The following is a 17544-nucleotide window of genomic DNA, read 5'->3' on the forward strand; positions in this document are numbered from 1 at the left end:
AGATAAAGAATTGAAGTATCTATTGGGCATATCTGTTCGGATATTAAAGGGTATCTTGGCTATTGTACGATATTGCACTAGGAGGCGTCCTTTTCCACTTTTTGTTATATATATATATATATATATATATATAAATATATATATATATATATATATATATATAGGGCCTACTGATTTTCTTTTATTGTTGCAATAAGATTGGAGTTCTCTGCAAAATAGCTACAGCAAATAGACACATATTGGGCAATTGTGGCCGCTTTCCATATAAGAAATAAATTAAATTCTCTACCTATATTCAGAGTTTGCAGCATGTATGCTACCACACTACCCCATCAATCTGCTGAATCATAATAAGCGTGCATTTGCATGAACCTTACGCTTGGTGCAAGATATCCATATTGAGTTCAGACTGATCACTGTTCAATGCTGAATAGTCTGCAATTCCATCAACATGCCCACAACATGTCCAGGCCACCATTACCCTACGAGCGAAGCCTCAGTTGCACACACTCACCTGCAATTGGAGATATTATTGAGATCTGTACTAGTCTGAATCGCCTGAAGTTGCTCTATGTTGCGTATGCAGGCTCAGACACGTGCACAGTTTGCTATAATTTGGGAGTCCTGACCGTAGAAGAAATTGCGCTAAATGCTGATTCAAGCCCATTGTTTACAACTGAAGTTAACTATACTGGAAAATGCAAAAAATGTACAATTCATTTTGTCTGTTGAAGTATATCATTTGTGCTAAAACGGTGCTTTCATTCTAAACAAGCTAATGAACACTGGGCCTGATTCAGACCCGGACGCTATTTGTGTCCGCTCTCTGGCTAAAAGGGGCCGGCTATTTAAATCATGTGCTCGCACTGTGTCGCATAAAGCCACCCACTAAGTAATAGCGAGCGGCCGCACTATGCGCTCGCACCTGTGTAAAGACGCCCCATTGCCACTCGCAACACACGTCCTCTCCAGCAGTTGTAGGATTAATTGGGAACATCAAGAGCCATCGGAGCTGCTCGCAGCGCTTGTGGTAGCCTTTTCCTACCACAACATTGCAAGCAGTTCTGGCTAAAATACAACCCAGTCACGTGTGTAATGATGCTTCTTTGCTAATTATGCAAACCCATTGAACGCCGTACTGATGGTCGGGCACGCCTGCGTTCGCACAACCACACCCCCGTTTTCAAGCACCTTCCCCTTTTACCACCCACAAACGGCACTATCTGTCACTCAAAATAACGGCCCGACTACGGGCTACAGGCAAGCACTTTCCCATCGCAAAGACTGGTTTGCGCAAGCGCATTGCAACTCATACGCATGCGCAGATTGCAAAAAATCGCTCAATACGAGCGAGCGCAGCATAGCGTCCGGGTCTGAATCAGGACCTCTATACCTTAACTGATAGAGTCTGAGTTTAGGGTGGCAGCATTATGAAATGCCCTTTCTATGCACATCTTATTTTTTCTTCTGCATGTATTGCTTACAGTACAATAAACAATGCATATTTAAAGTACTAGTAGACTACATCTATTTGTTTTAATCACAAGGCATTTAGGTGGAAATCCAATTGGCCATGGGGATAGAAGCATAGAAACATAGAATTTGACGGCAAATAAGAACCACTAGTCTGCCCCTTTTCATGTATCCTTTTGACAACTTCAACCTTATTTGCTCCTTAGGTCTCTCTTAAGGATATTCTTATGCCTATCATAAGCACGTATAAATTGTTCCCTTCCTTTACGGGAATGTTCTCTGCTGTGCATGGCCTATGCACCGTTTTAGTTGCCCTTCTTTGTACCATCTCTAATGTATATCTATCCTTCTGAAGATATGGCATCCAGAACTGAACACAGTATTCTAGATGAGGCTGTACCTAGGACCTATACAGTGGCATTATCACTTCTTTTTTCCTGCTACTGAATCCTTTCTCTATGCAACCAAGCATCTGCCTGCCTTCTAGTCATCTGAAATGGTGACTCCTAAATTCCTTTTCTCTTCTAAATTTTCCATCATAGTGTCCTTGATACTATATTTAGTCTTTAGGTTATTGAGAACCAAGCAGTGGCGGATCCAGGGGGGGGGGGGGGGCGATCGGAGCGATCGCCCCCTAGCACAGTCCATCCTTTTTCTCTCCTCCGTATTATTGTGTGCCCTCCCCCTGCTCTGATCCTTGGTCAGTGCACTGTGCTGTGATGGGAGCTGCTGTGTAAGCGCATCGCGTTACCATCTGGGGGGGGTGTCATGACAGTCTGTCGATAGGAAGCCAGGGAGGGAGAAATGGCTGGTCGGAGACTATCATCCCTGCACTGTCATCCATTACATGGCAATCCCGCCCAACACGTCCTCAGCACAGGCAGGTAATTGGCTGCCGTGGTTCGGCAGGGGCACCACTGCTGTGTGTGTGACTGGAGGCACCTGGAGATACAATAGACATAACAGGAACTTTGATTTGAGTACTCACAGGGGTTTTGGAAAGGAGCTGGGAAGGAATAACAAGGGAGGGCTGCTGCTGCTGAGATAAAGCTGTCAGGGATCAAAGGCTATTTCTTCCCTGACTTGTACAATTGTGGCATTAGGCTGCTCGTAACGCCGTGTTTCTAGCTATAAAAAAAAAATTCATGCTTGTCAGACAGTGCAGTGTATACCCAGGGCCATCTCTTCCATTGGGGTTGTTGGGCAGTTGCCCAAGGGCCCGAAGCTTGTAGGGGCCCACCAACCCGCCCCCCTGCAGCTGCGGTCAGTTGGTAAATTTGTGATATTTTTATAAGCCAGCTGCCGGTGCACTGTATTCTGTCGCGGTTTCACTTCATCCACCGGCTTTAGACCAGTCAGACAGAGTTTCTCTGCATGTGTGGGAGGTCTGATGGGCATGCAGGAGGATTTAATTTTATTGACCATTTAAATTTTTTTCCCGTGAATGGCTGGGTAGGGGCCCCAGTGAATTGCTTTGCCCAGGGCCCACACTGCTGTTAAGACAGCCCTGTGTATACCCACAGTTTCAGTCCTAGCAGCTGTGTACTGTCTGTTACAGTATTCTGTCCTAGACTGTCCCACTGCTGCTGTTGTCCTAGAGGTACTGAATAGCCATAATTCATAGAGCAGAGCTTCTCACCTATTTTTTATTTTTATTTTTTACATGTGCCCAGTGTTACAGTAAATGTTTACCAACCAGGGGCAGCTCAATGCCCAGACTGATAGGCTTGCCCGGAGTGCCATAGTCTGAAGGGTGAAGTCTTGCCTCAGCCACTGGCTGAACCTTTTTAGAGGGACACTCTGTGTAGCTCACCACGGAGGCGCAACCTTTGACATGCGTGGTTTCCCAAAGCGGCTTTCCTCTCCTGAAGCTATTGGACGTGCCCAAGTATCCCATATAATGAGGAGGAGAAGGTGTCAGAATTAATCATTAAATCACACCCCCTAAAATAAGAGTCTAGGGGCCTGATTCAGAGCCGCTCGTAAGCGGCCGCTCGTTCGCTCCGAGCGATGTTTGCCCAACTGCGCATGCATACGGATCGTTATACGCATGCGCGAACCAGTCAGTGTGCTCGCAAAATAGCGAATGACTGATAATTTGAGTGACAGGAGGAGGCGTATGTGGGTGGTAACGGGGGAAGGTGCTTGAAAACGGGGAGTGGAGATCCAAACGCAGGCGTGCTTAAAGGTCAAAACGGGCGTTTTAAGGGTGTGCATAATTAAAACAGCAGCGTCATTGACCACGTCACTGGGTTATTTTATAGCCGGGTCTGCTCGCAAAATTGTGGTAGCAAAAATCAACCACAAGAATAGCGAGCAGTTCATACCCTGGTCGATGTACTCGATTAATCTAATAAATAGCGAACATGACGTAGGATGCGAGCGGCCAGGGGGCGTATTTTTTAAAAAAACGACCGCAAGTTTTGTTCGCTCGTTCAGACCTAGAGACGTGAACAGACCGCAAAGAGCGAACGGTTCATTTGAATAGCCACCCCTATTTTCTGGACGAGCAAGCGCTAATTGCGTCCGGCTCTGAATCAGGCCCTAGATCCGACCCTGGACCCAAGTACATGATTTTGAATTTTTTTACATTAAACTGTAGTTGCCATGTTCTTGCCCATTCCTCTAGTCTACCCAGATCCTCAGTCAATTGTTTTACGTTAACCCCGTGCGTCATTTCCCTTAGGTGGACATTTCCTCATAGCTTCAGGAGCTGCAAGGAAAAGTCCACAAGGAAAAGGCGCCATTAAGGGTTTAATGCAGAATCAGGGGGTTTCCATGTGTTAACCCCTGCTTTACTTGCTTTACTGCATGTGGAAAATTTCCCCGTGCGGTCCAGGTAATTAGTTACTGGGTTTACTAATTGGATTTCCCCCAATGAAATTTATGGATTGACTATACAGTAAACATGGCCTAAGGGATTTTAGATGAAATTTGGAAAAACCACTGTGCATGGGCATATCTACAGTATAATGGGTGCATGGTGTGTGCTGCACAGCCTGTACTTATTCACGACATCTACCTCTCCATTGGCAACACAGAAGCCAGCTTTAAAATGGCACAGGTGCTATATTCCCAGAGATCTGCGCATGCTGAGCAGATTGGGGAATGTGCCAGTGAGAGGGGAGGGGGGGGGGGCTGCCTTTGTGATTTAAATATACAGTGTAGTTTATAAACATATCTGCAGTAACTGATTTGGGGCCTTCTGATCCATATCTGTAAAAGTCCCTTGTCTAGTCAAACTGGCTCCTCCTTCGAATTTATACACAAGAAAATTAATCTGTATAATGTATTTATTATTTAAACAATTTTTTCCAAATTGAAATATAAAATAATATTTTGCAATGCAGCCTTCACATCCCAAAGCTGCTTTGCAAGATTGGAAGTCCTTTGAGAAATGGTGTTCCCCAGTGACATGCAACAGCATATCAAATTGTGGGGCATAATTAGACCAGTTGGACAGAAGACCTACAGGTGGGTGCACACTAGACGATGTGCTCATGATGCGATATCGTGACCGATTTCCCTTGAACTCTCCCCGGCACTCCAGGACATAATATGGTGCATAAAAACGTCCAATCTGACCAACGATCTATTGTGCGTCCTTAATGATTTCCAGTGCGTTGTGTATGAGATTGGCAGATCTTGCCTGCTGTAGGCAAGATCTGAAGATCCACGGGTACGCACATTGCCATCGTTATCGTGAGTGGATACTAACGATTTGCACATATTTTACACAATTTGTCATTCTGATGCGTCGAAATCGGACAAATCGTGCAAAATATCGTCTAGTATGTAGGCACCATTAGATTACACCCAGTGTGGATACGATTAAACACATATTTCTCTCAAAAGAAGTGACTGTTGGATTGAATTAGGTCACATAGAATAAAATTTTAATACCATTTATATACGTTACCAGCATAAGCAGGAGGTATTATACGCTAATCAGATGGGCCTTTGAGGTTATCAACCCCTGCTGAACTAGCCTTTCTTGCAAAGTATATTTGGGTGTATCCAGCCTGTACCTTGCACATATGTGTCTGGTACAGGCTGGATACATATATGGGTGTATATGTCCTATTTCTATATTTGGCTTTTTACAGATTATTGTTTGCGCCCAACTGGACATAAACCCCCTAGGTTGTGTTATGACCTATGAGATATTTTGCTACTATATTGCATTTGCATATATTTAAATTATACTACTTGCAAATTATAATATGTAATCGCATTATTCCAGAAAATCTAAACAGATCAATAATTTCAGGGAGGTTAATAGTATGTAACAATACCTTACCTACCTAGCTTCTCCATCCAGTAGACTACGGTAGGTTGCGATTTCCGCCTCCAGCTGGGTCTTTAAGCTCAGCAGGATACTAAATTCATAGACTTGGTGACCGACATCGCTTCGTATTTGCTGAACCAGCGTCTCTATGTTAGTAATATTTCCTTGCAGTTCTGCCAGCTGCATGGCATATTGGGTGTTTACATTCTCCAAAGTGACATCTGCTGCGTTTTTCTGCCAATACAGCAATGGGCTGTCAGTAATTTTAGATGGGCAAATAGAAGCAGAGAGAAACGTGAATGGAAGTTAGGATTGAACATCAATGGTATATAAGTTCATTTAAGATGTTCTTGGGTCTGTGTTACTAACCATACACAATGGGGAACATATTTAAATTAGGGATGTGCAGGCTCGGTTCTACTCGGTTCCGTTCGGTTCTTTTTACCGAATCTTATTGGCTATCCAAAACTCGTGACAGCTGAAACCCAATAAGATCCGGTAAAAAGAACCGAACGGAACCGAGTAGAACCGAGCCTGCACATCCCTAATTTAAATATAGTATTATGCCAAAAATTTAGCAAATATTGGGTGTGCACAGCTAGAACATAATTTATCTGATAACACTGCACAACAATGAAAATGTTTCCAATGTGAAAATAGTTACTTCTAATTGATTTCAGCATGCAAAGAATGAATATGACATTTAAAACTCTCAGTTAGCTCTGAGTTCCGAGATATAACCCATTTATGACGATGTAGGGGTATTCCTAGTGAAATGGGCAGAATGGAGAGAATCTTACCAGCAATCTGCATTCCGCGCAGAGGGGGCGGGGCCTAATGACCCAATTAAATGAATCAGTTATTTGTCCCCTCCCCTATTCAAATATATGCGATTCACGCGATTACCCACACAAGATAACTGTGGTGCACTGAGTGACAAGCATAGTGAGCGATTCCACCAAGACATTTCAGCAATGGAACAAAGATATCAGGGTAGGTGGATCACTACTGTTGGACAGTGACGAGATGCCCCAGAAGAGGAGTACAAGCGACAAGCAAAGAGAAAGCACCCTCATGAATAGGCCAATATATTAGATAGTACTTTTGTATGCTGTATGTTTGTTTCGTATGCTGTATGTTTGTTTCGTTTTGTGTTATATTTTTGTGATTGATTGAATTAAAACAACTGTTATTTATTTTCTATCAAGAAAATATCAGATTATTTTAAAATATCTTTTCACTATGACTATATTACTAATGTACATACAGTATAGTGCAAGTAGTGTAGCTCAAAAAATAGAGCTAGTAAAAACATTCTGAAATCATTTTAGTTTTTCTTGACCTCAAATTAGTAATGTATGACTATTTTTAGAAAGGAAACAAATTAAAAGTATTAATTTGTTGTACAGTGTTATTCATCATAATAATCTGCATTAATAACATTCATGCTGCAGTTGAATAGGATAAGAAATTATGGAGAAATGTCTTTGTTAATGGAGAATTATTGAAGTGCACAAAAAAAAGTTATCTGAAACAAGAAAATGAATTATTATCTTAAATTAAAATATATATGAATGCCAAATATGAAATCATGTTTTTGTACGAGTCTGTTCATACATTGAAAAGTGATAATTACAAGCACATCAGTATGACCCCTTACACCAGGTCACAACTATTATGCAATTCTCCAACTTATTGCAGATGAGCGGTCTATGCATTCTATGCGAAAAGAATAAGAATAATATCAAAAGAGATAAACTTAATATTAATGAACGTAGGGCTCTGTAATCTCTCAAAAATGATCAAACAATAGTTGTTAAGGCTGCAGATAAAGGGGGAAGGGATGGTAATTCAGGATAAGAAGGATTATCTCTCTGAGCAAACAGACAGACAATGATAAATTCTATGTAAATGCTACTTACATATAAATTTTATGTAAATACAAGATCCCACATCTAGATATCTACAAGAGTTAAAATGCATGTTAATGTAAGCTCGGATCAAGGGAGCAATATCAGGGGAAGAATTTAATCATCTTTTCAACCCCTTTCCATTATTCCCACTTACTATGACCTCCCCAAGATTCACAATTGTCTTACTACACCCTCCTGGTTGGTCCATAATTTCTGGTGTTGGATCCATCACCACTAATCTCTAGGCTTTTGTTGACTCCTTTTTGCAATCTCCCTCCTCTCCTATATTACAGACACTGCCCACTTCTTACAGCTAGTGGGCAATGTGAAGTGGTGGCAATGATATGTGGTGTTGTGGAGACACTGTACACCATAATGGGGGAGTTGAAGCCAGCCACCACTTCCTGTGCTCAGATGGGGAGCTGGAGGAGAGATGGCATAAGTTCATTCTGGAGTCAATAATATGTATTTTATCAAAACTATTTTTTGTTTAATTTTTTTGTTTTTTTTGCAGTTTAATGGTACCACCATGGGAACCGAATTGCCCCAAGCTTTGCCAACTTATATATGGGTCTCTTCTTGAGGTAATCTTTGTGCTCTATGGGCAGTAAATTGATGATCTTATTATATTTTTTTTATTTATTTAATTATTTGAGATGGGGACTCTACTTCCATTTCATCTTTTCTTCTATATCTTAATTCCAACTCTTTCAGGCTTGTTTACACATTCTACTCAAATGAACTTCCTTGATATTGCTCTCTCATCAGGGACAATTTTATTTTGACTAAGATCTTTAAGAAGCATATTGACTGTAACAGCTATTTGAATTACTCTAGCTGCCACTATTACTAACATCCCTAAGGGCCAATATTTGCAGATCAAACATAACTGTGTTGATGATAAATTTTTGACCAAGCAAAAGATCTCACAATTGCATTAAAAGATCAAGCTTACTCTGATTCTTTTGGATCAGGCACTGAGAGAGGTTGCTATGAGGAATAGTAGTTCCCTACTAATCTCAGACAGCACATAAAGTGCTAGACCCAAATATGATGGGGTACAGGATTGGCTGGATATGGAAAAACATGGACTGCTTGAGGTCCATCCTATCCTCTGATGAAATCGTCATTTGAATTTGATGAAGAAACGCATTAGGAAAGAGATATTATTTTACTATCTTTGTATTTCTGCTCCAAAGTCTTTCCACTGAGGTGAACAATTGCTGTCCACTGAACAAACTAGATTGGAGGAGTCTGTAGCTCCACTGAAAAGCATTAAGTATCTGGGCTGTGTAAATTACACCGACTGTTCCTAGCCTTTGTATGCCGCAACTGTGATCAGAGGTAACTTGGACTTACGAGGTTGAGCAATGCGTTAAGTCACATACTAACAGTAGCTAGTATTCTCCTTCTGCCCCCAGGTCACTGGACTCAGAGCACAATGGAGACGTTGAGATTGTGTACAGCACTGAGCCAAAAACCAACAGAAGTCCAGCAATCTCCCTCAGCTCCTAACTTACTGGATATTAAATATAGACAGAGTAAAGGGTGACATATTTATAAGCTTGAATGAACATGTGCCCTCCCCTGGGTGTTCTTATCTACAACTTTTTTAGATTTGCTCCAAAATAGCAGCGAAAAAACGAATATTTATACCACAGACTGGAGTATCTTGTATACCACAGATACAGACTGTCGATTATCTGTGCTATTAAATCAATTCTTTGAATGGGATAACCAACGAACTTCTTTATGAGAGGTTATGAAACTTACATTTTTTTATTGATTACATTAATGTCTTTTTATTGTTTTTATTATATGTTATTTTGTGACATGAATGTGTGCTCATATTTTAATTTAAGGAATACATTCTATTTATTTCACAATAGAGTAACTAATGCATTGTGCCCTCCTGATTAACGTGTTTATTATCTTAGCATAGTTATTATTGTAGATGCATATGTGGATTTAGATAATTTATGAGAAAGGAGTTTCTTTTTATAACAATTAATTGATTCAGGTATAATAATCAAATAAATTAAGTGGGAATTTGAACAATTTTGTGTCATAGGGAAGAGGTCATGTTAGTAAAGGTGTATTTGTTGAAGCTATTAGCATTTCTGTCTCACAGCACTGAAGTCATGAGTTTAATTCCAACCAGGCCTTATCTGTGTGTGGTATTTATGTCCTCCCCATGTTTGGGTGGGGTTTTACAGAGTACTCCAGTTTCCACCCACAAATACTGGTAGTATAATTGGCTCCTGAACCTTTCTGTGTGTGTCCATATGGTAGGAAATATAGATTGTAACTTCTACAGAGGCAAGGACTGGTGTGAAAGACTAAATAGTCTCTGTAAAGTGCTGTGCAACATGTGTGCACAATATAAACAACTGTTAACCACTTGCCTAGTGTGCTCACCCGAGATGTGACCATGCCAAGCTGGGCTTTTCTTCACATGGTCACATCTGATGCGACCGTGTCAGAGGAGCCAGCCAGAAGCTAATCTTCCAGCTGCTGCTGGCCTCAGCCCACCCAGCCAACACCTTGGTTGCCGTGACAACCTCCCACCAGCCTGCTAATGCCAGTCGGACTACAGATTGGGGACAATCCTAAAATAAATGCCGACCCGAGGCTACAGGAAAACAGTCTTCCTGCAGCCCAAGCTCAGGGGTCTCAGGGAAGCTGTGGGTTCCCTTCTCTCCCCTGGCTACAGTCACTGCTTTTTATATAATCCAAACAGAATGCCCATTATTTGGGCACTACAGGTAGGCAGATATACTGTATGCTATGTTCATTGCACACAGCAGAGTTTTGCTGTACCCAAGAGCAATATAAGTAAAAAAAATATTAATATTATGTAAATGTTTTATTTAAAAACACAGAGGAAAACTAAAAATACATAAATATATTTAGTAGATATATCTTTAACATTGCTCTAGAGAAATGTGTTATTCTTTTGTCCATAAAAATCTATTGTACCATCTGTTAGTATAAAAGACCAGACTCAGATCCAAGTGGCAGACACACTATACAAATTATTAATTCAATAATATGGGCCTGATTTAGAGATGTACGCTAATGTGATCGCAGCTGCGATTTTGCATAGAACGCAGCTGCGAAAATATGCTAATGTTTCCAAACTTTACCCAAGCATAGGGACACCCACTGCTGCCATCTCATCTGCGTCTGATGTTGTGTACCTCCATCGGTAACATTAACGCACATCGACCAGCCATGCAGAACTTGCAGCAGGTATGATCTGTCCAAGGATGGAGTGGGGCTCCTGATCAACCCTGGGAATAATCCCTGTGCGTGCAAAGGAGGCATGACCGCATCACACGGGGGAGTGACCTCACTGCACAAGGATGTGACCTCGCCACACGGGGGCATGGCCTCACTGCATGGGGGCGTCCCTTAGTATCCCGGCCGAGCAGTGCACCGGGAGGATGAGCTGCTCGGCAAGGTTTCAGTCCAAACCGGCCCGTCAGGTCATCAGCCTTTCTGGCTTGCCAGAAGGGCCAGATGGCCAGTCCAGCCCTGGACCTGTCTGAAATACGTGGAAAAGGGCCCTAGACTGCACATCCTGAAATACAGCAGCTCTTCTGATGCAAAACACTCTGCATAAAAATTGCTTTTGAGTACATCTCTGAATAAGGCCCTATGCTACTACAATACACCTACCAATGACATCACCCCACCAATCCATTTCCAGAATACCAGTCATGAGCATACACATAATCTGCGTTACACCGAGCACATGGCTCACTACTGACCTTGCTGAATTCAGCCTGAGATTCTATCTCCAGCTTTTGCACATTTTGCCTGTATTCTGTTAATTCCCTCCTGTACTTTTGTAATTCACTTGTGCTACTATGTATCTCCATATTCCATTCTTCCACCTGCAATAGAAACAGAGACATGGTTTTCCAAATAGTTTTACATTTGGGTGCTGTAGTGTGTATAATATGTATACATCTTGGGTATACTTTGACAATATCATAAAACAAAACAGTTGCGATTACTTATTTAGTTTTTCTCGTCAAAACTTCATGGATGAGAGGTTTCAAAATACAGTATGAGTTTCTGTACCTGAACATGATTACCATAATTCTGGAAATTTGGGGATTATTTATTATGGACTAATTCATTCAGTCAAAGTGGAAACTTATGCTGGGTACACATCTAGCAGAATATGGATCTGCTGACCAAGCGGCCGATTGGTAAACTTATACACACTTAACAATCTGCCGCTAACTATGTCTGACCTGTCATCACAAGTGGTTGGGCAGCAGCCAGTGTACAGGCGGGCGGTGAGTTGCCCGTACACACAGCCAGGTATATCATTATATCTGCAAGATATACAGAATTACAGAAAAGTCTTTCCGGACAAACTCACTTTTTTCTCAAACAAAAATTTGGCTTCCAAGCGATATTTTTCCACCAACTGCTCATACTGTGTTCTCATCTCCTCCATCACTTTACCAAGATCCGCAGCGGGAGCAACGTCCAGAGCCACATCTATGGCACCATTTGATAGTTTGCGTAGCTCATCTATCTCCTGGGCAAAAATTAAAAAGTAAATAAAAAAACATTCAGGTTCAGTTTCCAGTAAGCTTTTACTAATTTAATGCAAATAAAAGAAACATATGATTGTTTGGTAAGGGTTACGAGTATTTGCTTTGCTCCACTTTATTATGAGAATGCCTGTTGTATCTACACTCACCTCAATGTGGTTCCTCTTGACATAAATTAATTCTTCATGGAGGTGCTCTATCTGGGCCTCTAGTTCTGTCTTCAAGATGGTGTGATGATCAATGACCTTTCGCAAATCAAATACATCTTTTTCCACTGAGGCTCGAGCTGCTTGCTCATGTTCAAACCTAGAGCACAATTTGGGAAGCAATAATTAAAGTAAAGGGGCCCGTACATGAGCAATCAATTGGGGCAAGTCTGCAGATGATTGTGCAAAAAAACTGGCAATGTATGAGGTTCACAGACCGCAGACTGCCACAAAAAATAGTGATTGGAACTGGTGAATCAGGTTTTCCAACATTTTAGATTTCACAGACCAATCGATGCTGCAGATTGCTAGTGTTTGGTAACAAGTAGCCAATTTGCAGACCATTACTAGTATTTTAAGGATTTTCAGATCTGGTCTTTGGAAGAAAATGATCTACGAATCACTGTAAAATATATGCGATTTATGGGCGCATATTGGTGGTTCTAGGAAGGGCAGGATGCATCAAGCCCAAAATGCGGACAAAGCTAAACTTTCCGGAGCTTATACACCAAAAGCAATGCCATGTATAGATGGCATTACCGAATAGAAGCCAAAGGGCTTCTTACTGCGCCAAACTAAACTTTGCGGAGCTTGTACACCATAAGCAATGCCATGTATAGATGGCATTACCCAATAGAAGCCAAAGGGCTTCTTACTGCGCCAAACTAAACTTTGCGGAGCTTGTACACCATAAGCAATTCCATGTATAGATGGCATTTCCCAATTAATGCCAAAGGGCCTTACTGCATAATTCCCTGAGAAGGATCCAATAGGATCCCTCTCAGTGTCCCCCGCGGCTCATGCATGCACAGTCTGATGGCGCTCATGCATAGGAGGACTCCTGGGTCATAAACCATGAAGTCTGCACACAAGGACAGCTCTTATCGAGAGAGCTGTGATTTGCCATTATAATCGCAGTTGTACATGCATACGGCATTACTAAACATCGCTATGCATGCGATCAGTGGCGGGATGCATCGCATGCAAAATTCAATGCTTAATGCATCCTGTCCCAAGTCTTGATACATCTACTCCCAATTATTTTAGTTGGGAGATGTATGAAATCTTTGAGAGAGATAAAATAGAGAAATTGCCCATAACGACCAATCACCTTCTAACTGTCATTTTATAGACTATGCTGTGACAGTTGTTTTGGGCAACTGCTCCACTTTACTTCTCTCCAATGCTTGATACATCTGCCCTCATGTGCCTAGCTAGGTTTATATTCTAGGAAGCATAAAGCATGTAGTGTAATATCCTGACGCAATCTTTTTACATGTGTAAAACTCATTTGCACTTTAAAAAAAAGCCTAGTTTTACAAATGAATGGGTATATGGCTCTATAATACATTGCTATTGTTTTCTGCATCTTCAATAAACACGTTTATGAATATTAATTTGGTGAATGCTATGATAACTTGTTCTGGTTTGCCATATGTAAGTGTACTGGAGCTATTGCAATGTCAATAATGTTTCCATTAATGAACTACTGGACCTCAATAGAATGTGCGATGTTTTGAAAGCAGTGTAATACGCTGTGGGTAAGAATGCAGGTGGTGTGGTGTTGGTTGGTGGAAGCTGGCAGCAATTCCTAACTCAGCCCATGCCTCGTGGAGGCAAGGGTTCCCCAACCAGACACAGACAATGGGAGACAAAACTTATGCAAAGCAATCTAGATTTATTTCTAGTATCCCAAAATTTATGGAATGGGTCACTGCTATAAAATATACATTTGGTTCAATAAACACACAAATGCAACTTCCCCTCCAAAAGGTAGGCACAGCAAACAATTGGACAGGACTTTCAGCCTGGCTTTCTATGTGGCACTACAAGTCCCAGACACTCTTCCATTTTTCTCTGGCTCAGCTTCTTTAAACGGGATACAGTTGCGATCCCGGCGGTTTTGGTGGCTACGCTCAGAATGCAGGCATGGGAATCCCGACACCTGTCAGAATCCTGGCACCAGCATCCTGACCGCTGGCATCTCAATGGCAAGTATTGGGGTTAGGGGAAGGGTTAGGATAAGTCTTAGGGTTGGGCACTAGAGGGAGGGTGAGGGTTAGTCACTAGGAGAGGGTTAGGGTTAGGCTGCGCGGAGGGGGTTAGGGTTAGGCTGCGAGGTGGAAGGTTAGGTTTAGGCAGCGGGGAGGGAGCGTTAGAGTTAGGGGTAGGGTTACGATACTTACCAACAGGTGTCGGTATCCTAACCATGTTGGAACATTGGCGTCGGGATTCTGACCACCGGGATCCTTACCACTGGCATCCAGTACCCAACCCCTTTAAACTTATTTCTTCTTCTGCTTATCACTGTGCAATGGCCGCTCCTCAGCTCTCCTCTCTGCACAGCTCCAACTGTCACTCGACTCATCTTTTATAAATCAACTTTATTTTTAAATTACACTGTCCTTCAGCCTGTTTAAAAATGGCAACTGCAGGGTATCACAGAAGCATTTGTCGTAGTACATTATATAGAAGGAATTGGTATGTTATGCCGTCTGTCGGTATGCCTCCTGTCAAAATACCAACAGTGGCATGCCGATGGTCGGTATCCCAACAGGGGTCAGGTAAGTATACTTACCCTCCCCATTTCCCCCTAACCCCCCCTTCTTGTAGCCTAACCCAAACCCTCCTTACCCCGCACCCTAACCTCCCCCAGTGGTGCCTAACCATAACCTCCCCACTAGGTGTGCCTAACCCTAACCTCCCGCCAAAAAAACCTGCTATTGTACCTAAACCTAACCCTCCTTCCCCTGCGGCTAACAGTTAAGACGCCCCGGACTTACCTGGTTCGGGCAAGCATCTGTCTGTGTTCCAGCGTCAGGATTAAGATAGGCATTGGTATCTTAAGTCCAGTGTTGGACTTCCAGTGTCGGGATTCAGACTGGCGGCACGCCGTCCGCCAGTCTGCTAACTACATCCCCTATAGAAACATTGTATTTACCCACAAAATCACTACTCTGCTTCTGTTTTTGTCTTCTTATGTGAATTATTTTATGTTTTTTATTTATTTTGTTTGCCTTTTAATAGTTGTATTGCTTATTTTCTTGTTTGCTGAAACAGTTAATCCTTTATTAGGGGTCAATTTAAAAAAACAAAGTGAAAAGTGGTACAAAAAAAAATCCCAGATTTTTTCTTTGCAATACCTGACATATTTATATATATTTCTGAAGTAAAGGGCTGTCCTGGTGAGGAGATTTCAAACATCTTTCGCATTCGCAAAAGATGTTTGAATGCTCTGTACATGCGCCAATCGGCGTCTGTGACATCAGATCAGTGTGGATCAGTGAAGCAGGTTGTGGAGCAGAGAACACGGAGTCAGCCTGGGCAGTGGAGAAAAGCAGAAAGAGAATGCCTCTCCTCAGGTTTTCTACATTTATACATGTAAGTAGATACATAACTCTATGTAGAGATGGTGTTATTGTGTGTCTCGCAAACAAGATGTCTATGTAAATACTGTACCATTCCTGCACAGACCCCATTGTATCCACTTGGGGTTGCAGGATTAGAGAGGAGAGATGACAAAGAGGGTAAAACAGTGATTTCTCTGCACTTCGTTCTCATGTGACTAAATAGAGACAAACAAAAGTATGGCTTTCTCCATCTAAAATGCTAGAGAATAGCTGTATTTTTGTTTATTAAATAGACTTCTTAGTGACATAGGATTTAATTCACTGTGATGTGCTGCTCGCTTAGCTGTGCACGTATCAGCCATTTATGGTAGGCTTTACATCGCAAGTTTTCCTGCGCACCTTTATGCGATGCAAGACAAAACTGGAAATGTAGATGGCTATTCTGGAATGGGACATCACTGCCATCATGCTAAATTGAATCGCCACCATAATCTTAAGTCTGCCATAACTGTATGAGCCCCCGTCAGCCCTGTCACTTTCCTTCCCACTACCCATTCCCTTATCTGTTACAGAACATCTTCTTCGCCAAGTAATATAATGATGTGTCCTCATAAACCTTTGCTCTAGGCGTATCAAATAGCCCTCTTAGCCGCAGCAAGCATACTATTTTTTAAAAGTTGCTTCATATATGCACTGCTAAAAACTGCAACAAGCAAATAACTACATTACTAGTATACACTGACTAGGGCTTGTGGTAATTGTACATCTATGTGCAAATAAGTCACAAATCTGTGCAAAACAGGTTCCAATACGAGCAGCCATGGCCATTCCTCCCATCATATTCTGTTATACTGAATCTGCAAATTTGTACGTGCAGTAGGTTGAAACAAAGGCCCTCATTCAGACCCGCTCGCAAAAAGCGAGTGGTCGCTCTGAATGAGGGCGGCGCTTTTTTTTTAAAGCCGGCCTCCTGACCGCTTGCTAAGTTGTGGGTGACCCACAGCTTTTACGAGCGGCCAGGTGATGGTCGCGACGATCGCGACCATCGGGCTTGCAACAAGACCCTTGTGGTAGGGTCTCATCTGCCACAAGCCCCGGTGAGCTTCCGGCTTTAATAGAGCAGGAAGCTCATTACTGACATCACTCGTGATGTCAGTAGGGCCGCCCCCAAATGGCAGGCGTTCCTTCAGGAACGCCCCGTTTGGCCAGCCACCCCCCCCGCCTACAAAACGGGGCGAGCTGTCGATCAACAAAACGACAGCCGCCCCGTTTGTAGCGAGCCCTGGAGCAAGTGGGAAATTCACTCGCTCCGGGGCTCTACAAACGGGGCGGCTATCGATGTTGATCAACATCTTGCCCCGTTTTGTAGGCAGGGGGGGGTGGCTGGCCAAACGATGCACAACCATCGACCCGCTTGCGAAAGCATAGTGCTTGCAAGTGGGTCTGAATGAGGGCCAAAAGTCGCAATCTAGAAACTCTTAATACACTGTGAGCAGCTTTTTATACAGCTATGATGTGACTAAGAAGCAATATTTAGTGAAAAAGTACGCTATGTTAACTGTGTCAGAGCGTCTCAGTCACGCCAATTGTATTACTCCATTTGGAATAAGGAAGCTAGGCGTACGAGGACACATTTGTATTAAGTTATTTCACTTTATTTTAGTTTTGTACTGTTTTAATCTTCATTGAGCTGTGTGACCGGATGGCTTCCAGACCGGACTCCCGATCACAGGTTGGGGG

At 42.4% G+C, this 17544-nt stretch overlaps 1 protein-coding gene across 2 annotated transcripts in view; it reads right to left on the reverse strand.

Moving 5' to 3' along the window:
- The window catches only part of LOC148521799 (keratin, type I cytoskeletal 19-like), a 33492-nt gene that overhangs the window by 3980 nt on the left and 11968 nt on the right, over positions 1-17544 (reverse strand). Inside the window, exons 3-6 of one of the 2 annotated variants that reach the window (XM_088474666.1) lie at positions 12398-12554; positions 12071-12232; positions 11448-11573; positions 5778-5995 (exon numbers count right to left, since the gene is read on the reverse strand). In XM_088474666.1, the coding sequence (XP_088330792.1) occupies positions 5778-5995; positions 11448-11573; positions 12071-12232; positions 12398-12554 (663 nt within the window). Of the gene's footprint in view, positions 1-5773; positions 5996-11447; positions 11574-12070; positions 12233-12397; positions 12555-17544 lie in introns of both variants that reach the window. The other variant, XM_088474667.1, reaches the window with a different exon arrangement.

Source organism: Taudactylus pleione, unplaced genomic scaffold, assembly GCF_031769625.1.
Source record: "Taudactylus pleione unplaced genomic scaffold, aTauple2 ptg000155l, whole genome shotgun sequence".
NCBI classification, from domain to species: domain Eukaryota; kingdom Metazoa; phylum Chordata; class Amphibia; order Anura; family Myobatrachidae; genus Taudactylus; species Taudactylus pleione.